At 42.4% G+C, this 21,793-nt stretch overlaps 1 protein-coding gene across 1 annotated transcript; it reads left to right on the top strand.

Annotated features, from left to right (window-relative positions):
- Positions 1-838: 838 nt before the first annotated feature.
- Positions 839-16,886, top strand: CTCF (CCCTC-binding factor). Its single transcript, XM_069965217.1, has 11 exons — positions 839-1,003; positions 7,961-8,757; positions 9,123-9,293; positions 10,355-10,488; positions 11,035-11,155; positions 11,555-11,704; positions 11,827-11,987; positions 13,015-13,197; positions 13,326-13,473; positions 13,905-14,081; positions 15,383-16,886. The coding sequence occupies exons 2-11, from the start codon at positions 7,983-7,985 to the stop codon at positions 15,568-15,570; spliced, it is 2,208 nt and encodes a 735-aa protein (XP_069821318.1). The 5' UTR covers positions 839-1,003; positions 7,961-7,982; the 3' UTR covers positions 15,571-16,886.
- Positions 16,887-21,793: the final 4,907 nt, after the last annotated feature.

Raw genomic sequence — 21,793 nt, 5'->3', positions numbered from 1 at the left:
TATATAGCTTAATAAACACGTATGTCAGGGGAGTTTTATAGCACTGTCTTATATTAGGAGTCTCCTTGTTGCCCATAGCAACCAAATCCCAATCAGAATCCAGCTTTCATTTAGCAGAGGCCTATGAGAAAAATATAAGCTGGAATCTGATTGGTCGTCCTATTGCCCATAGCAACCTATGACCTTTTCTTCTATTGCTCTGTTAAAATGAAAGCTGAGCTGTGATTGGTGGTTGCTACAGGCAACTAATAGACTCTTAGGGTGCATTCACACCTACAGGATCCGCAGATTTAATGGTGCAGATTTGATGCTGTGTTCAGTTATTTGAGTGAAACCTGCTGCGGATCCGCAGCAGAAAATCAGCTGCGGATCCGGTAAGTGTGAACAGTACCCTTAGAGGGATAAATTTGTAGTGTGTAAGAGTCCATATACATGCACTGGCTATTACAAGGCTCTGTTCACACACGCTACAGTACTGCCGCTTGCGTTACACATAGTAGTGTGTACACGTCCATGCAGTTGTAGCCACACACGCATTGCGGTACCGCACTGTGTGACTACAGTGTAAAGCACACAGTGTAGCGTTATATATTATTATTCTATTCCCGGCTAATATACACTTCCCCTTCCTGTGGTCCCGGAGGCGCACATCCCCCCCGGTCTACTACGTCACGGCGTCGCCTTTCAAATTTGGCGCTCAAATTGCGGCTCCGCCCCTCGGCTTCCCCCTCCCGCCCCTCTCCGCGAGCGCTTATGTAGTTCGCCTCTCCGACGGCGACCAACTACAATTCCCAGAATCCCCCTGGCCCCTCCTTAACTGCGCATGCTCCCTAACCGATGATTCCGCCATTTTGTGAAGCAGGGCTTTTGGAGAGATTAAACGGCGAGCTGGTTATCGTGTGGCGCGTCGGTTTTTTCGCCTCCCGCGGGTCCCTGTGAGTCCGGATCAGCCGAATCTGTGCGAAAAAGCAGAAAAAAACAGAGAAAAAGCCGCTCTAGAGAGGTAAGGAGAATTGTAAGCGCGATTTTGCAGGAGCTTTCTCCGGCCTCTAGGTGTCACGATGGGGCTCCGGTGCGGGCGGCGGATGGGGGTGTTTGTCTCCCTCTATCGTTATTTGTATTTGGTAAAATGTCTGTAGCCCGGGCCTGTGAGGAGGCGGCTGAGGTGCTGTGCGCCCAGGCGGCCGCTAGGACGGGCAGGCACAGGAGGACGCTATGGCTGAGGCTGTGGCTGCCGCCGCGCTGGGCCTCTCCTCCTCCTCCGCCTCCATTTTCCCCTCAGCTGCCTCCTCTGTTCTCCTCGTCAGCTCCGCTGCAAGAACCGCGCCGATACCGCACCGAACCGTATGGCGCCTTCTCCCGGCTTTGTCCTTACTGCTTGTAAGCGCCGCAATTTCTCCCGCAATTTTTATTTATTTATATTTTTTTACCTCATACGAAACCACGCCCGTCCATAGCGCCTCGGTTATGGCGGTAACCCCCCGGACTACAGCGCGGGAGAACAGCCGCTTCCTCCATCGGCCGCCGTTCACACTACCTGCGTTTATTTGCTATGTTTCCTCACAAGCTGAATTTTTTTTTTTTCCTTTTATGCAAGTTTTATATTGTTACTGTAGCTTAAGCAACCACCTCTGCTGGAGGATTGTTCCCTGTATCTACTACTATTTTAAGGAAAATAATTTTTTTTTTTTTTTTTTTTCATTTTATTTTCCCCCTCAAACTATTTTAGTTCACATCTGCCTCTGAACTGCTGCACCTTACCAACCACCTCTGCCTACTACACTTAAAAAAAAAAAAAATATATATATATAATGTATATTATAAAAAAAAAAAAAAAAATTCTAAAAGAGTAGTAGATACTGGGAACAATCGTCTGGCAGAGGTGGTTGGCGAAGCGCATCAGATCAGAGGCAGATGTGAACTAAAATTGTTGGGGGTTTTTATATATATATATATATATATATATATATATATATATATATATATATATATATTCCCCCCCCCCCTCCCCAACAATTTTAGTTCACATCTGCCTCTCATATGATGCGCTTTACCAACCACCTCTGCCAGACGATTGTTCCCAGTATCTACTATTTCAGAAAAAAAACACATAAAATATATATATATATATATATATATATATATATATATATATATATATATATTATATTTCCCCCTCCCAACAATTTTAGTTCACATCTGCCTCTGATCTGATGATGCTGCAAAATTATAATAAAGTATACGGAGGTCCCAGATCTCGCTTTACTGCCACGACCTTATAATCCCTTTAGATCTAGGTTGTAAATTTTGCCGCCTTGTTCTAAATGTCTGTCCAGAAGTGAGTTTCTCCTTTTTGTCCCTAGATCACTAATGATTTCTATGGTAGGGATCCTTGTCGCTTCAGCTGTTGCAAAACTACAACTCCCATCATGCTTCGCTTTGGCTGTCCAGGAATGATGGGAGCTGTAGTTTTGTAACAGCTGGAGAGCCAAGGATCCCTCCCCCTGAATATTCCTGTATACTACAGCGTCCCCTGGGCTGTTATAGGCGCAGTGTAATCGTAAACACCTGCACCCCATTACCTTTATGGTTTTTCATAGTCAGTAGGAAACTGATTCCAGATGTAGATATTTTATGAGTATTTATTTATTTTTTACAATATGTTGAGATAATTTAAGAAAAATGTAACTTTTTTTTTTTTTTACACTTGAGTGTCAGCAGTAAAGGGTGACTTGGCCCTGCTGCCCCTAGTGGTTATGTTGGGAACTGCAGGGCTGCACAAGCTGTGGTTACAGGAACAGTTACCTCTCACTAGTGATTGAGCCTCCCCTGATGTCTGTATAAGGGTGCCTTCACACCTACCGTATCGCAGCAGAAAATCCGCTGCGGATCCGCAGCAGGTCCGCAGCAGATTTAACTAAATGAATGAACACAGCATCAAATCCGCACTTACAAATCTGCTGCGGATCCGCAGCAGATTTGACAGTGCGTATGTAATGCTGTGTTCATTCATTTAGTTAAATCTGCTGCTGATCCGCAGCGGATTTTCTGCTGCGATACGGTAGGTGTGAAGGCACCCTAACACATTATCATTAGAATGGTCATTATATGGGGGGGGGGGAGCTGTGTGTGTTTTGGGTGTTCTGCAGCCTCCCCTGATGTCTATATAACACATTACCATTAGAATAGACATATGGGGGAAGCTGTGTGTGTCAGTAGTGCTGCAGCCTCCCAATAGCTATATATTGTTAGCGTTAGACATTACACTGGGGAAAGCTGTGTGTGTCACTAGCGCTGCAGCCTTCCCTGATGCCTATGTAATATGTTACCATTAGAATATACATTACACTGGGGGAAGCTGTGTGTGTCACTAGTGCTACAGCCGCAGCACAATGTAAAAGAGCAAGTGAGTTAGCCCTGCTTGCTCTGCTGCAGCATTACTGACAGACAGCTGCCCCAAGTGTAATGTCTATAGAATACATTTTACCATTAGAATAGACATTACACTTGGAGAAGCTGTCTGTGTCAGTAGTGCTGCAGCCTTCCCTGATGTCTATAGAATACATGTTACCATTAGAATAGACATTACACTTGGAGAAGCTGTCTGTGTCGCTAGTGCTGCAGCCTCCCCTGATGTCTATAGAATACATGTTACCATTAGAATAGACATTACACTTGGGGGAGCTGTCTGTGTCGCTAGTGCTGCAGCCTTCCCTGACGTCTATATAATACATGTTACCATTAGAATAGACATTACACTTGGGGGAGCTGTCTGTGGCGCTAGTGCTGCAGCCTTCCCTGACGTCTATATAATACATTTTACCATTAGAATAGACATTACACTTGGAGAAGCTGTCTGTGTCGCTAGTGCTGCAGCCTTCCCTGATGTCTGTATAATGCATGTTACCATTAGAATAGACATTACACAGGGCAAAGCCGTCTCTCACTAGTACTGCAGACTATACAGAGTGAGTGACAACTATCCCTGCTCACTCTGCAGCACTAGTGACAGCTCCCCCTAATGTCTTATTCTGACATGTTGGAGCGGGGTGGTCCTATCCTATGCTGAGTGTCTGCATATGCATCATCGTCACACAGCAACCCATGGCTGCCAATAGTGACTGCATAAAGGCCTGGCACTCCTCTGTAGATGGGGATGAATGACGTCAGACTATGGATATACACATCTTCAGGAGAAGAGGAAGCTGTGCAGCACTGGCCATTATAATGTTCCCTTACTCTATTATCACAGAACGGGTATGGCCGGATGTGGGACCAGTGAGGCCCCCGCATGGGCAGCAGCTGTTGGGTTGTGGGGAATCCTCTGGCCATTGAACTATCCAATAAAACCACAGATAAGCTGTGACATCATAAGACGGAGGGATAACCAGACATGGGATACACGGTATACAGCACAGTGGGCTCACTAGAGCTGTATACAGCGATCTCCTGGTTATACATCTGAATGATTAGCCTTTCCTACTGCCCCTAAATCCTTCTCATCTGAAGTCTTCACTAACACACATCTGCAATATTGAAGTCTGACATAGGATTCCTTCTCTGTGTCCATTATTGTAGGTTTGGAAACTAAAGCGAAGTATCTTTCCAGGTTATCCACCTTGTCGGGAGCGCTAACCTTATTACACGTCGGCAAAGAGGCAAAACGTTCCCGACTAGCCGCCTCCTGTGCTGTAAGAGCCAACTACATGTTATACTATCCAATCTGTTATATATCCTATATAACTTTCCCATCATGTTCTGCCCATACACATTATGTATATAGCAGAATACCCGTATCCCTGTGTTTCTCTGTATACTATGTAGTGTAGGGCAGCTAGTGTTATTGTGGCTAGGTTTGGGCTGTTTATCCTGACGTAGAGCAGCTGTAGACTATCTCCGGTCTATTGTATACACAATGTCACCTGAATCACACGGGATGAAGTATATAGCGCTGCCTCCAGGACACGCTGACAACTCCCCAGACACTAACCTCTAACCATCAGTGTCAGGCAGACAGGATGCCGGGTTACACCAAAGTGTCAGATACAGATGAGACAAGCCCAGCTCTACAACCTTGCAGCTCATAGGTCTGACCGTACATTGACTATTGGACTCAAAATTCTGATGTCAATTTGAGTTTGACACTCGTTAGCCAGGCCTGACAAAGGGGCGTGGCTTTAGTAAAAAAAAAAAAAAAAGAAAGAAAAAGGGCGGAGACCTACATGTACTAAGCATTACATCAACATTTTGGCTGTGAATTCTGGTTTAAAGTAAAGTAAGCCAATTGGGCTAAACTTAAAGGGAATCTGTCAGGTGTGATTCGGCCAGAATTGGTGCAAATGTGCAATGTGCCACCAAATAAATCAGTATGTGTGACCCATATATTGTCTGTAAGCAGGTATGGGATCACCACCACCTTATTCATATAACACTTATTAATTCAGGATGTGCCGACTCCATTCATATTGGAGGTCTGACTGCACACTGGGCAATGGCTGCAGCAGCATCCCCCTCCCCCTTCTTTATAGGGTTACGTGGGGTGTAAATAAGGCTTCTGGGCTTTAACCCCTTAACAACATAGGGCGTATATTTACGCCCTGATGCCGTTAAGGACGTTCAGAGCGGGGCCGCGCGGCGACCCTGCTCTGAACCGCGGCGGTCCCGGGTGCCGCTTGTAGCCCAAGACCGCAGGTATTAGCGGGCACGGTCCGATCGCCGTGCCCGCTAATACAGTAATCAGATGCAGCTGTCAAACATGACAGCTGCATCCGATTACCGGACGCAGCGTCATCCCTGGTGTCTAGTGGGGAGATCGCTCCTCCAGGATGTTATCCCGGAGGAGCGATCTCCATTTCTGAAGCCGGCCGGGGACCGCTCCAAGATGGCGCCGTCCCCGGCTCGGCACTCGTTTACTTCCGGCTGCAGCAGCCGGAAGTAAACGAGTGCCTATCTCATGGATCTCTGCAGCATATCTATGCTGCAGACATCTCAATGAGAGATCAAAGCACTTATACTAGAAGTCCCCCAGGGGGGAATAACCCTAACCCCAGGGGGGGGAATAACCCTAACCCCAGGGGGGCTTGTAGTATAAGTGTAAAAGTAAAAAAAAGTATTATTAGTAAAAAGCCCCCTCCCCTAATATGTCTGAATCGCCCCCCTTTTCCCAGGTTATAAATAAATAAACAAACATGTTTGCTATCGCCACGTGCGTAATCGCCCGAACTATTAATCACATTCCTGATCTCGCACGGTAAACGGTGTCAGCGCAAAATAATCCCAAAGTGCAAAATTGTGCATTTTTGGTCGCATCAAATCCAGAAAAATTGTAATAAAAAGTGATCAAAATGTCGCCTATGCGCAATCAAGGTACCGATAGAAAGAACACATCATGGCGCAAACAATGACACCTGACACAGCCCCATAGACCAAAGGATAAAAGCGCTATAAGCCTGGGAATGGAGCGGTTTTAAGTGACGTATATTTGTTGACAATGGTTTGAATTTTTTACAGGCCATCAGATAAAAGAAAAGTTATACATGTTATATATCGTTGTAATCATAACGACTTGAGGAACATGCATAACAAGTCAGTTTTACCCCAGGGCGAAGGCGTAAAAACACATTTCCCCCAAATAAACAAAATGCGTTTTTTTTTTTTTCAATTTCACCACACATTTTTTTTTCTGGTTTCGCAGTGTACTTTATGCAAAAATTCAGCCTGTCATTGCAAAGTACAATTAGTGACGCAAAAAATAAGGGCTCATGTGGGTCTCTAGGTGGAAAAATGCAAGTGTTATGGCCTTTTAAGCACGAGGAGAAAACGAAAACGCAAAAATCGAAATTGGCTCTGTCCTTAAGGGGTTAAAGGGATCACTCCAATAGCTGTGCACAGTGGATGCCTCTATAAGGTTTCCTCAAGGGAGTGAGAAGAGGAGACGCAGCAGTGTTTTAATCCAACACCTGGCTTCTATGTAGGAAGCAATGTATGACCATAGGAGGGAAAAAGAACTAAACATCCTGCAGCAGAATGACTGTAAATAGGGGCAGTATAGTGTATACACTATAGTATAAGAGCCATCTTCCAGAACAAAGGCAGCAGTTGTAGTTTCTTAGCAGCTGGTGGGCACAGTTGTAGACGGTCCACTTCAGGCCCCTTTGTCTATCCAGGATATGGCCCAGGTTTCCAGGATTTAATGCTGGTTATCAGATGCTGTGTCGCAGATAACACTGCTGTGCAGACCTATCTCTGCCTGTAATAATGGAGATATGTACATATAGTTTTCATGTAGCAGCGCTATCGGTTTTCATGGGTTTAGTTTAATAGCAGCTACAGGGATAAATCTGCTCGGCTGCGCAGTATCACAGGCTTAGATACAGGCTTGGCGTCCAAGATCCATTTATATAAGATTAGATACACCGGCACAGTATCTTACGTTATAGGTTTGGGTGTGTTGTCCTAATAGCTTGTGTTAGACCATTAGGCACGATAAACTGTGAGAAACTGAATAAATATTATTGTTTCATATGGCTGGATTCCATACACGGACTCCTCATCTCATCAGGGGTTATTGGTTCCCCGTACTGGTTACAGGTGACTGATGGAATATATAGGTAAGGAGAGCTGCAGCCGCTGAGGGTTAGTGCTGCTGAACCTCACTGTCTGCAAGGGCAATGCGGTCATATTTCATATATACACATATATTCTAATCAAACAGCCCCAATGGATAACATCATGGCAGGTAAGCTGCTTTAAGAACATTAGATTATCTTCCCTACCAAGACACATGCTTGGTAATGTGTTGTGTTATAAAGGGGTTCTCCTACCATCAGAAGTTCCCAATAGAGACTCATACTTAATATTGTGCGGTGTCCAGATTGAATTTGTGGATGTAGCCTAAAGTGGAAACTTCTGACTAACGTATCTATCCAGTCACTAATCTGCATTTTTCTCTTCATTTCAGTTCTTTTCTCTAGTTTGTAAAGATGGAAGGCGAGATGGCAGAAGCCATTGTTGATGATTCAGAGTCCTTCATGAAAAGAAAAGAAACAAAGACTTATCAGAGACGTAGAGAGGGTGGTGCCGATGAAGATGGCTGCGTTATGGTGCAGAGTCAGACGGACGTGAATGACGTGTCCAGCGATGTTAATAGCAATGTTCAGATGGTTATGATGGAACAGCTTGACTCTACAATACTACAGATGAAAACCGAAGTCATGGAAGGGGTCGTACCCCAAGAAGGCGACTCCACAGTAGATGATACACAGATCATAACCTTACAAGTTGTAAATATGGAGGAACAGCCAATTAATTTAGGAGAACTCCAGCTTGTTCAGGTCCCAGTAGCCGTCCCTGTTGCTGCCACTTCTGTGGGCGAGCTTCACGCCGCCTATGACAATGAGGTGGCCAAGGAAGGTCTGACAGATGGAGAGCCAATGATTTGTCACACACTGCCCCTCCCGGAGGGGTTCCAGGTTGTCAAGGTTGGTGCAAATGGTGAAGTGGAAACGTTAGAGCAAGCAGAGCTTCAGTCACAGGACGAGACAACATGGCAAAAGGATCCAGACTATGCACCGCCTATCAAAAAGATGAAGAAAACAAAGAAAAGTAAACTGCGCTACACTGAAGAAGGGAAGGACGTGGATGTCTCGGTTTATGACTTTGAAGAAGAACAGCAGGAAGGGCTCCTCTCCGAGGTTAATGCTGAAAAAGTAGTTGGAAATATGAAGCCCCCCAAGCCAACAAAAATTAAAAAGAAAGGTAACTTTGTTACTTTGTCTATTAGCTGATTTATATGCCGGTGGATTAATAGAGGAGATTCCCTTTAACATTGTCTGTGCGGAATATTTAAATCAATTTTATTAAAAAAATCTATATAACACTGTAATGTGGCATTTACCACTGTTAGACATTCTGTATAGATAATTTTAAAGGAAATGTCCATATCTTATGGGCTTTTTGATTTTGCAATATGAAAACCAGGCATATGCAATGCAGACTGCTCACTGAATCGTTCCTAGCCGCCCACTGGGAGACTTGAACTCCTATAATTTATTTTATTTATAATTTATATGGTTCTGATAAATGTTTGGTAAAATAATGTTTTATTCTATTTTTTTTTTTAGGTGTAAAGAAGACTTTCCAGTGTGAACTTTGTAGTTATACTTGTCCTAGACGGTCAAACCTCGATCGTCATATGAAGAGTCATACCGATGAACGGCCACACAAATGCCACCTCTGTGGTCGGGCGTTTAGAACGGTTACCTTGCTTAGGAACCATCTGAATACTCATACAGGTTAGCTTCCATATTATGCATGTGTGTGTCTTACTTTTCAGCATACAGCAACGTTACTTACAAGAAGGCTTATTGGCATGAAATTATAAAAATGGACACATTCCTATTTCAGAAGCATGTTTTGTAGTTTGGAGGGAAGAATTGATAGGTTGCAGGTCCGTTACACACTGAGCAACAATAGAGCAGTAATACTGCATCCTGAAAACGTATCCTCACCCTATTGGTGTCACTGTTGCTCCCTATGTGCTCTTCCTCAGGTCACTGACCTCTTCTCCTGGCTGTTCTTACTTTTCTGCCTCTGGTGTCTTCACCCTCTTTTGCAGTTCATAATTTGTTCCCTCACTGCTAATCCTCTCACATTAGTTCCTAGCTTCCATCTTCTGCTTTTTTCATAGACAAGCGTGTCCTCTTATACCTCGTGCTTTAACTGAGCATCTGCGACCAGCAAGCTGTGGTGTAGTGCAGTGCTTCTCAAACTTTTTCTACTGGAGCCTCACCCAATAGACCAAGGCAATGCCTGGGCATCACCAGACTGACCAAGAGGCCTCACCATCTGTGGTGAAAGTCTTATTTAAAAGCTGAAAATAATGCTAGGGCTACCTTTCACCTGTCTCCCAAGCTCTAGATACTAATAAAGCAAGCACAAAATAAATTATGTTGCTAAAATGGAGATTTTTGCAAACTGCAAAGGAATGTGCAGATCATAAGTTACTTTTTTGAAAACTGGCTCCCCAGCTAGGCATCACCAACAACCAGGGGGCGCCTCACTGGTGAGGCCCGCCTCTGTTTGAAAAGCACTGGTGTAGTGGAACAGCTTGCTGGACCCCTGAGTGGTGCGAGATTGTGGGGAAACTACTAAGAATACTACATATTGAAGATTTTTATTTATTACAGAACTTCAAAGTATCCTCTGCCATGAAACGCCCCATTGTCATTACTTAATGTACTGCTATAGCTCCATACTGACATGTTCTTTATCCTATTGCTATTGCAAAGAACAGTTCTCATTCTTTCATATGTTGCCTGTCCATACTTCATGTTGTATATCTTCCCATTTATAGGTACTAGGCCTCATAAGTGCCCAGACTGTGACATGGCCTTTGTGACGAGTGGCGAATTGGTCAGACATCGCCGTTACAAACACACTCACGAGAAACCTTTTAAATGTTCCATGTGCGATTATGCCAGTGTTGAGGTAAGTGGCAACAACTGGTTCTTTTGTTGGTATTACACCTTACCATTACAGATGAGCGCTACTCTAGCATGCTCAGGTCTGTCCAAACGAGAGCAGTGGCTAAAGTTTGTGGGAGGCCTGAGGCTGCTTGTAAAACTTGGATATCACCTTAGGCCGTATCCATGTTTTCCAGAACAGAGTTCCAGGCCGCATCCAACTTCATTCATTCATTCATTCATATATAATATTATATGTGTATGTATGTATGTATGTATGTATGTGTGTGTGTGTGTGTGTGTATATATATATATATATATATATATATATATATATATATGTCGTGTCCTGCTGTGTTGCACTATGTAATCCACTTTTTTGAATAAATTTGAAGTTTTTCACTTTATTGGAGTGCCGTGGATCATTGTCTATATCTACACAGAAGGTTCGTGGTCTGAACAGCGTCCACAGGCACCCACTTCGTGTTTCCCGTAGTGCCACTAAATCACACAACACTTTGTCGATAAGACTTTATTATAATATTGATTTGATTATTTTATTTTTAATTAGGTGAGCAAGTTGAAGAGACATATACGGTCTCATACAGGAGAGCGTCCTTTCCAATGCAGTTTGTGCAGTTACGCCAGTAGAGACACTTACAAACTGAAGCGACACATGAGAACCCATTCGGGTAAGTTCCCCCCCGCCCCGCCCCACACACTATTGAACATTTATTGTCTCTGAAGCAAATATACTCTTGTTTTGGTAACGTTTCTTTTCAAGTGATATTATACAATGTACATGCATTTGGCATAGTTGGAACCAGATGAAAGTAGATTAATCAGTATGGTCCATGCATAAAAAAATTCATAAAAGCCATAGTAGGACCAACAAAGTACTAAATGTGATTTTTAATTTTTTTTTTTGTATGTTTGGTCATACCAGAGATCAGTATATTTGCTGCTAGGTTGAAGAAAAATGTCTCATTCCAAAACTTTATTAGGGGGCTATAACCTCTTGTTGGCTAAAACATGTAGTGCTGTGTAAGGAATATATGTCTAATATTGTCTTTACTGGTTTTGTGTTCTAGGTGAAAAGCCATATGAATGCTATATCTGCCATGCACGTTTTACCCAAAGCGGTACAATGAAAATGCACATTTTACAGAAGCATACTGAGAATGTTGCCAAGTTTCACTGTCCGCATTGTGATACAGTTATTGCAAGGAAAAGTGATCTGGGTGAGTGTAAATGCTGGGAAACCTGATCTTTGATCTATAAATCGGTTTCCTAGTCTATGTAGTAGCCTTGTTTAAATGACAACTCTGCTTCCTTACCTAATCAGCTTTTCTATTCTTTTCAGGTGTTCATCTACGTAAACAGCATTCCTTTATCGAGCAAGGCAAGAAGTGCCGCTATTGTGATACGGTCTTCCATGAGCGCTACGCCCTCATCCAGCACCAGAAGTCTCACAAGAATGAAAAACGATTCAAATGTGACCAGTGTGAATATGCCTGCAGACAGGTAATGTCCCGGTCGGTGACACTATCTAGTCCGTAGGGAACAGGTCTAAACGCTTAGCAAGTAGAGCCATGGTTTAGTTTCTTGTAAAAATGTTAATTTAGAACTTAACCTACTGTGCCATGCCATAAATATCCATTATCACCACCTTATAATTTAAAGGGAAACAGACGACACGGAAATGGGTCTGTGACGCTGTCTGCTCCTGTCTGCATCGCTTTCCAGCTACTGCTGTATCTTCAGGCGGCCTCTTCTGGCTGTCAATAAATCTGGAGGAAGTGGTATGGCGGCCAGAGACCAGGGTGGGAGCTGACAGTGTCACTGGCCGCCTTTTTAAAAGGTCAGCCAGAGATAAAGAACGTGTGTTTTTTTTTTTTTGTTTTTTTTTAAAGCAACACATTCGATCACACTGCGGTGAAGGTATGTATGCACTGCCGGTGTGATCGGCAACAGGAAACTGTCAACCCGGATATATGCTTATTGGTGCATGGTGTTACTGATAGCAACCCTTGTGCCTGGGATAAAAGAACTCCATATCCAGATTCCAGCAATGTAGTACTTAGAAGGGCTTTCACTTATAAACGTCTTTCAAACTGTTATAGGGTGAATACTCCTCCATGGCCTCCACGCTTCATCTCAAACCATGATTCATACCAGTGTTTTCAGTGGCTGTCACGTGTCCCCCATTGAGTTAATAAAGTGGACGGGTCACTGCTCCCTTCAGCTACAGTGCCCAAACCCTTCTCCTGAGGGATGATGGGACTTACTGGTCATTGACATAGATTGAGTGGTTTTTTGCATCTTTATTGCCACAAGTCCTGATCTGAGATGGAAGTGAAGGGCATTTTAGTTTATAAAGTCAGTCATGTGCACACTTTTTCACACTTTTTTTTTATATAGGATGAAGACTCCAAAATGTTTCCTTTAACAGAACAAGATGGCACTCCAGTTCTTGCTGATTGAGGCTCGTGTAATAAGAGAGGGGGGGGTCTATAGCCTCTTTTCTTAATGTTGTCTTTATTTTTTTCAGGAACGTCATATGATAATGCACAAACGTACCCATACCGGTGAGAAACCATATGCATGTAGCCATTGTGACAAAACATTCCGTCAGAAGCAGCTTCTGGACATGCATTTCAAGAGATACCATGATCCTAGCTTCGTTCCTGCCGCATTTGTGTGTTCAAAGTGTGGAAAGACCTTTACACGAAGGGTAAGACTTCTGTTTGGTGGAATAATTATAAATATATAATAAATTTTTCTAGGTGCCACATTCCATTTAACTATTCTGTGTGGTGAGGTTGAACTTTCAAATAACCATCTGTAAATTGGTTCCCTCAGAATACAATGTCAAGGCACGCAGAGAATTGCACTGGCCCTGATGGTACAGATGGAGAAAATGGAGGAGAGGGCGAAATAATCCATAAAAAGGGAAAGCGTGGACGCAAGAGGAAGATGCGCTCAAAAAAGGAAGGGTCCACAGATAGTGGTAAGGAAATTCAGTTTTGGTAAAGGACATGCAAATTTATATATAGTTTAATTGAAACACAATTCTGGTCATAGTTTTCTGTAGTGACATGTGGGGTTGGTATCATATAGGCCTCTCGTAATGGATCTCTGCTATAGTGGCCAGCTTTGTGGAAGACCTGATCAGCTGTAGGCGAAGCGGTCGTCTACACACGAGGAGTAGATGCTTCTGCCCATTATGACTTGTATTTGGCATTTCTCACTTGGTTACTCCTCTTTAGACGCCATCTTTTAGTGTCTCAGCTCTAGGCCCCTACCCTCCTAGTGCAGCAGTTGGTGCGGGAACTAGTATCCAGACCCCTATTTCTCACGTCATGTGTTTGTAAACATGTACTTTACCACCGCTCCTTTCATTATTCTGAAAATTGTTCCTTTTTTTCCCCTGATTTTTAGAGGATAATGCAGATCCAGACTTGGATGATGATGAGGATGACGAAGATGATGATGATCTCCCAGTTGAGATTGAAGCAGATCGTGAGCATGAAATGGAACAGCCACTTACTCCATTGGCCCCTCCTGCAAAGAAACGCAGAGGAAGACCCCCAGGAAAAACTAATCAACCAAAACAAAGTATGTTAACAGAGCAAGATTCACTTCAGCCACATAGACATAATAGTGTGGAGACAACACATTTAGGTGATCACTTTAAGGGACTGTTATAAAAATGCGCTTACAGTTCACGTAACATCTTATTTTTGGGGTTTCTTACTGTTGCCTAGCTCTTGAATAGGGGTATGCTTTTCTAGAAAACTGGCTTCATTTCCGCACAGGGATGTTAGACATAAAGAAGTTATTCAGCTCACAAATAACATATGTTGCTGCCCTTGGGGTTAACATAATAAACAGCGTATTCTTACCTTTCAGCGCTCCCCCTGGGTCTACATCTTCATGTCCCCAAACTCTAACTTTCCACAGAAGTGCAGCAGAAAGTTGTTTTTTTGAAGTATTTTATTTTATTTTATTATACAAATCCCCAATATACACTTATTACAGGAAATGCTTCTGAAGTGCTTTTTTTTCCCTGCACTTACTACTGCATCAAGGCTTCACTTGCTGGATAACATGGTGATGTCACAACCAGACCCCCAGAGGTGTGCGGGCTGTGGCTGCTGGAGAGGATGTTGGCAGGGGGACACTGGAGGGACACTGAGCATCCCCCTGCCATCATCCTCTCCAGCAGTCACAGAACGCACAGCTCTGGGAGTCTGGTTGTGAAATCGCAATGTTATCCAGGAAGTGACATCACTGTTATCCAGGAAGTGACATCACCATGTTCAGGAAGTGAAGACTTGATGCAGTAGTATGTACAGAGAAAAAAGTACTTTATGCATTTCCCGTAATAAGTGTTTGTTGGGGATTTGTATAACTAGGGGGGTAATACATTGCTTTAATAAAAAAAAAAAAATTGCCAGACTTCTCCTTTAAGTATATGCTATGTTATCCTCATCGCCATCAACATATGAAAAGTTATTTTTATGTGGAAGCCCCCTTTTAAATGTGCCAATAAAAGATTGTACAGAGTTACACAAGACAGACAAAAGTCACTGTGTCTTAAGCTGTGGCCCTCTAACTGCACAACTAGAACTACAAAGCGTTCGGTAGCCAGGCATGATGGGAATTGAAGTTCTGCCACAGCTTGGTCCCCTATGAATCAACCACTGGACTAGAGAGTAGCTTTTGATTACCTTACCTATTGACTGCTCTGGGAAAGCTTTCTGTGCATGCTTTATGACCTTTGCAGAGGTCACTGTGAAGATAAGCTATGTCTATTACCTGCCGTCATTGGTGGCTCTCTTTGTTATTAGTTTTCAGATAAATAAGTATAGATTGTCATTGTAATCCTACTTGACTCTACCATGTTATCTTTACAGCCGCCACAGTCATTCAAGTGGAAGATCAAAGCACAGGAGAAATTGAAAATATCATAGTACAAGTGAAGAAAGAAACCGATATGGAAGCAGAAGACGTAGTAGATGTTCCACCAGCTGCTCCCACAGTTGAAGCTCCCAACGGAGATCTCAGTACCCCAGAGATGATCTTCAGCCTGATGGACCGGTGATGACCGAAAGATTATTGCCTTCTGATTGAACTGGCCCGGGCTGTGTTTAAATGGCCCACCTCTATTTTATGGGAAACGTTTTATTTTTTATTTTTTTTGCTTTCATTAAATTTTAAGGACTTTTACTAAACCCCTTTAAGGGGGGGTAAAAAAAAGTGATGATGCACATTGGCTGACCTGAGGATGCGATCTTCAATGTCCGAAAACATGAAATCATGGACTCCAAGAAGTTGTACGTAGTGTTGGTGGCATTTTAGAAATCTCGCCGAAGGAGAAGTGACTTCTTTCCTAGTTGCTTATTTTTTACGTATTGGCGTTGAGATCACCGAGAAGGCTCTTTTTTCCCAAATTAAATAAAAACTGGATAGCTCGTTTTAGCAAATCCTTATGATTTTTAAATGGAAATAGGCTATGTAAAAAAATAAAAAAAGATAAATGTCAGATGCAAATGGACTGGCTAACAGGTCAGCGTCAATCGTTTGCTTTAGGGAATTGAGTTCCGGTAAGGCCTACATTTTATTTTATAAAAAAAAGGTTGTGGCTCAAACATTTGTTCCCAGAAGTTGCAACGGGTTTCCGAAACACGGCTGTCCATCATTAGTACATATAAATATATATATATAGCATGCTTAAATGTTTATTTTGGATTTCTTTTCCAGGCTATGGCTTTTGTTGTGCGACACTTGATTCTGTAAATAACTTTTTTTACATTTAATCTTTTTCTATCGAAGTTTAAATAACTGCGGAGAGATGTAGTCAGATGACTTTTAACGGCTGACACGGGATGATGAAATATACATAAACGTTCTTGGATGACGAAAGTTTTTTTGCAAATCTGAAACCTGTACCCTCAAATGCTAAATGTTGTTGGTTGCGTGTGGGTTATTTTCTCCCCCACCCTCCTTTCCATACTGTTCTAGACCATAAACTTTACTAGGTATGGTATACATTATCGACACCAGTTTCTTTTTAGACTTTTTTTTTTCCTCTCTATACGTTAGTCACATAGATTCATGCATAATATATTACATCATGTTAAGAAACTTCATTCCTTACGTCTGTAAATTAATTTTCCCCCCTTATTTTTTATGTACTGCATTTCAATAGCTATCAGTTTAGTCTGAATTTTGTTTGTTCTGGATTTTTTTTTTTTTTTCCTAATTATTTTATAACCACCTGTCCTGTGATATTTTCATTATTTTAAGAGGCCAACATTGATTCATTGTTTAAAATATTGTGATGGGCAAAAAAAGTAGGATTTTTCAAATGCGAATGTACTACTGTACAGCTAATAAATAATGTAGGATTATGTTGCATCATGGATTCTTTATAACTACATGTGTTCTGCAAATTTGAGAGTATACTTTTGGCAAGTTAGAAAACCTTCCTTAAGTGGTTTACTGGGATTGTTAAAAAAAAAAACCTTTCTTGCAAAAAAGGCACCACCCCTGTACTCCAGGTTGTGTGTGGTATTACAATTCCGCTCTATTCACTTGAAATGAACAGAGATTCAAAAGCTACACCCAAGCTGAGGGCAGGGGTGGTGCAGTTTCCAGATCCTGATGCAGGGCAACACCTTTAAACGGAGTTAGAAAAATATGAAGCTGGGTTCCGTTAAGGAAGCAGTTAAAAAAAAAAAAAAATATATATATATATATATATATATATATATATATATATATATATTTTATATAAATATATATTTATTGTATTAAACAGAGCTGCTAGACACTGATCAGCTGCCGTGAGTGTAAGTGACAGAGCCTACAGGGGGGCCAATAATTTTTGTTAAAAAGTTAAAGCTGAATTACAATATCACACGAATTAGCGACCGGGGTGGTGCTGTGTTTGCAATAAAGTGGATAATGCTTTTAAAAGTAATCTGTGATCAGCGACCTTTTGAAAAGTGCACCTTTGTTGCCCATGGTATTGTTTAGTCATGTAGCTTTCCCATAGTGCAAGGGTAGGGAACATTGGCTCTCAAACTGTTGCAAAACTACAACTCCCATCATGCCTGGACAGCCAAAGCTTTAGCTAGCTGGAGAGCCAAGGTTCCCTACCTCTGACATAGTGCTTCACTTTAAGAGGGGTTGTCCATGGAGCAGAAGACTGCTAAAAACGTGGCACTGAAAATGCCCACCCCCTTCCTGAGACATACGGAAGCTGGTCCAACTTGCAGTAGGTGTAGATAGGTGTAGTTTCATCTGCTTCTCATTGCAACTTAGACCCCACCCAGGTTTACTTCCAAAACTCGAAGTGAGCACCGGGGACTCTAAAGCGTCAGTGGTTTTCTGCCCCCTTGTCCACCCCTTTAATTACTATAATAGTATACTTCGCCCAGTTTCCCAGGACTGGATCCAGATTTTCCCAGCACCCGGGGAAGGCAGCCGGCTGAGGAGCAGATTGCAAACTTTGTTACTGTAAATTCTCTCATATCTCTAGTTGTGGTGATTGAGAATATTCTAGATGTCCAAAGGCTTAAAACCACCAGGTACTTAGTCTTGATATCAGCTGAGATGAAGACAACGTTATGTCTAAAAGCTGGTACAATGTGGTGGTGCTGCCGCATGTTTTCTCATTGCAGCCTCTATAGCACTGGTTATTATGGGTATTGCCCACAGTTGGGGATTTTCAGGCACTAGTGGATAGTTAGGGTACTTTTACACATTTTTGAAGCCAAAGCCAGGTATGGATTTGAAAGGAGTAGAAATCTCAGTCTTTATGATCTGTTCTGTTTAGTCTGTTCCTGGCTTTGGCTTTAACCCCTTAAGGACAGAGCCTGAAATGGCCAAGGACAGAGACAAATTTTATGAATGACCTGTGTCACTTTATTCATTAACTTCGGGATGCTTTAACCTATTTGGCTGATTCTGAGATTGTTTTCTCGTGACATATTGTACTTTACATTTCTGGTAAATTGGAGTCGATACTTATAACAAATCTTTATGAAAAACACCAAAATAACGTGAAAAATTGTGAAAAAATGCATTTTTCCAACTTTGAAACTTTTCTGCTTATACAGAAAATGGTTATACCACATAAATTATATATCATGTAGCATTAGCAACATGTCTACTTTATGTTGGCGGCATTTATGAAACTAGTGAGTGAGCAGGAGGCCGTGCAGCCTTGATTATTCATGAAGTGGAGGGAGGAGAAAGGAGTGGTGAGGAGTGCCAGAGTGCAGCACAAACAACTCCTCTTTGATTCTTCAGTACAGTAGGAGACGTGAGATTGTGCATAATCCACTGCACGGACAAATTACCAAAAGCTACCATGCTTTCTAGGGGACTGCCAGCACCTTAGGTAGGGACGGGGAGCTGACAGATTCCCTTTTAAGTCCTTGCGTATAAAAATCATAATTCACAGTAAGAAAGTAACACGACTAGATGACCTACATACAGCCAGTGAGGTCTAGTCTACCATCATCGGTGTGATAGAACTGAATGCGATTTCCTTGCTGTGTGATGGTGAGAGGTGCACTGAGGGGGTGGAGTAAGTGTGCCGCACATCGGCTTCCTGTACTCACTAATTCCACTGCTCACTCAGCACTTCATAGGTGTGAGCATCGCATGGAGAGCAGCATGCAGGCCGTCAGCTATGAGTTACAGGGTGAGTATGGTGTTTTAACAATTATTATTACACGTACAAGAGGTAGACTAGTCGGTGGGGTAGTTTAGGATTTGTAGGATGGACGATATTACATTCAGGATGTGACGGTCTACATTATAAAATCCATGCGTTATTATCTACATCATTAAAGGGCTTCTCCATGGCTATAAAGTTGATGCCCTGTCCTTAGAGGTTCGTCCTCTGACATCTCATCCGATGTGATTGATGGTGTGATGAGAGGATATTATTCTCCTTCCAGATTGTGTCCCCCTTTGAGGCTCGAAGTTCTTTACATGATCATTTTGGTTGTTTTGGGACTTTGTGCATTGGTTGTTGATGGTTACATGTTGGTAGGACAACCACTTCTAGGTGGGTTCACCACTTTTTCAAGTGTTCCACTCTTGTGAATAATGCCTCTCGCTGTGGGTTTTTTGGAGTCCCAGAGCCTCAGCAATGGCTTTGTAACCCTGTGCGTTCTTTAAAGGGGTATTCTGCTCAGGTAAAATCTGTTGAATCATCCCCCTCTCCTGGAGACTAACAATTCATTCCATACACATCATTATCATCTGTCTCCTTCCCCCAGTTCTGAGCTGCTGATTTTTGCACACAACACAGAAAACTGTATGTGAGCTGTTCACTCCATCTCCACTCTGACATCCCTCCTCCCTTCCGAGATGGCTCATGTAACCAGTGTTCCTGAGCCCGACCAGAGACACTGGTTACATGAGTTTTCTGTGTCTTCAGCAGATTGCATCTACTCAGAACTGGGGGAAGGAGACAAAAGATTAACAATTCATTCCATATTTGTCTCCAGGATGGGGGATGATTCAACATGTATTTTATCTGAGTGGAATACCCCTTTTAAGAATTCAATGAGGTTATGTTCACAGTGTTTTTTGTCAGCTGTAAAACAATTGTGGATTCTTATGAAAAAAAACAACCTGGGAAAAAATCTGCCCTTAAAGGGGTTCTATAGCAAAAAATATTTTTCTTTCAAATCAACTGGTTTCAGAAAGTTATATAGTTATATATTTGTAATTTACTTGTATTTAAAAATCTCAAGTCTTCCAGTACTTATCAGCTGCTGTATGTCCTGCAGGAAGTTGTTCTTTCCAGTCTGCCACCTCTGTCCAAGGCAGTAACTGCCCAGAGCAGGAGAGGTTTTCTATGGCGATTTGCTACTGCTCTGGCCAGTTCCTGACATGGACAGAGGTGGCAGCAGAGAGCACTGTGTCAGACTGGAAAGAATGCACTACTTCCTGCAGGACGTACAGCAGCTAAGTGTTGGAAGACTTGAGATTTGAAATAGAAGTAAATTACAAATCTATATAACTTTCTGAAACCAGTTGCTTTGAAAGAAATTTTTTTTACCCCTTTAAGTATTTCAATTAAAAAAAAAATAGAAAAATGTGTATCACACATTCCAACATCCAAGATCTCTCATTTAGCTTAACAAAGCGGACCGAAAGCAACAATAGCAGTAACGGAAGAGGTGATTGGTGTGTAGTGTGCATGTGGGTGTGCTATCGGCCCGTGATCTGCCACACTATGTGGTTTCCTGTGATGTCTTACAATGTGTAGGTACACTCACTAGCTGCACACCTGGAGTCTCAGCACAGCTCACTCGCTGGATATACTTGCAAAACAACTGCCCCATAGTTCATTGCAGATATCTGCATTTTCCACACAAAAAAAAACTATTTTCCTTCCACCACAATATCCTTGGCACCAACTTGTACACTGTGACAGAGATCTTAACTACATTTTTAAAGGGATACACCGGAGGGGGGAAAAAAAAAAACTAGTGTTTTTAGACCAACCGGTGCCAGATTTGTAAATGACTGTTTAAAATAACCAGCATTCCAGTACTTATCAGCTTCTGTATATCCTGCAGGAAGTGATGTATTTTTTTCAGTCTGGCACACTGCTCTCTGCTGCCACCTCTGTGTCCAGAGCAGCAACAAATCCCCATAGAAAACATTTTCTGAGGAAGAATACCACTTCCAGCAGGACATACAGCAGCTAATAAGTACTGGAAGAAGAGATTTTTAAAAGGAAGTAAATTACAAATCTCTGTAACTTTCTGGCACCAGTTGATTATAAATATATATATATATATATATATATATTTATTGCTGGAGTACCCCTTTAAATATAGTGTAGCAACAGGCAAAATGACCAGCTCCAATCAAAGAAGGAACTGCAGGGGTGGAACAGAGAAGAAGCACAAAAGTGAAGGGGGTGAGAAGGAGAGGGAAAAAAATAAGGAAGAGGGGTCCCAGTTACTGAGCTTTATACTCATCGGTGTCTGTAAACTGGTCCCAGTAGTACCATATGTGAAAGATACAAGTAGAACGGTTATATAGTTCTGTCCAAAGCAGGAGAGGCTTCCTATGGGGATTTGCTACTGCTCTGGACAGTTCCTGACATGGACAGAGGTGGCAGCAGAGAGCACTGTGTCAGACTGGAAAGAATACACCATTTCCTGCAGGACATCCAGCAGCTGATAAGTACTGGATTACTGAACCAGTTTGTATTTTTTCCTGCCACTCTTCATATCTCATTGAGCGTCATGTGACCTGTTCCCGATCTTTTCAGCCTGTACAGTGGA

Source organism: Dendropsophus ebraccatus, chromosome 4 (genome assembly GCF_027789765.1).
Source record: "Dendropsophus ebraccatus isolate aDenEbr1 chromosome 4, aDenEbr1.pat, whole genome shotgun sequence".
NCBI classification, from domain to species: domain Eukaryota; kingdom Metazoa; phylum Chordata; class Amphibia; order Anura; family Hylidae; genus Dendropsophus; species Dendropsophus ebraccatus.
This window is presented reverse-complemented; position numbering and strand designations above follow the sequence as displayed.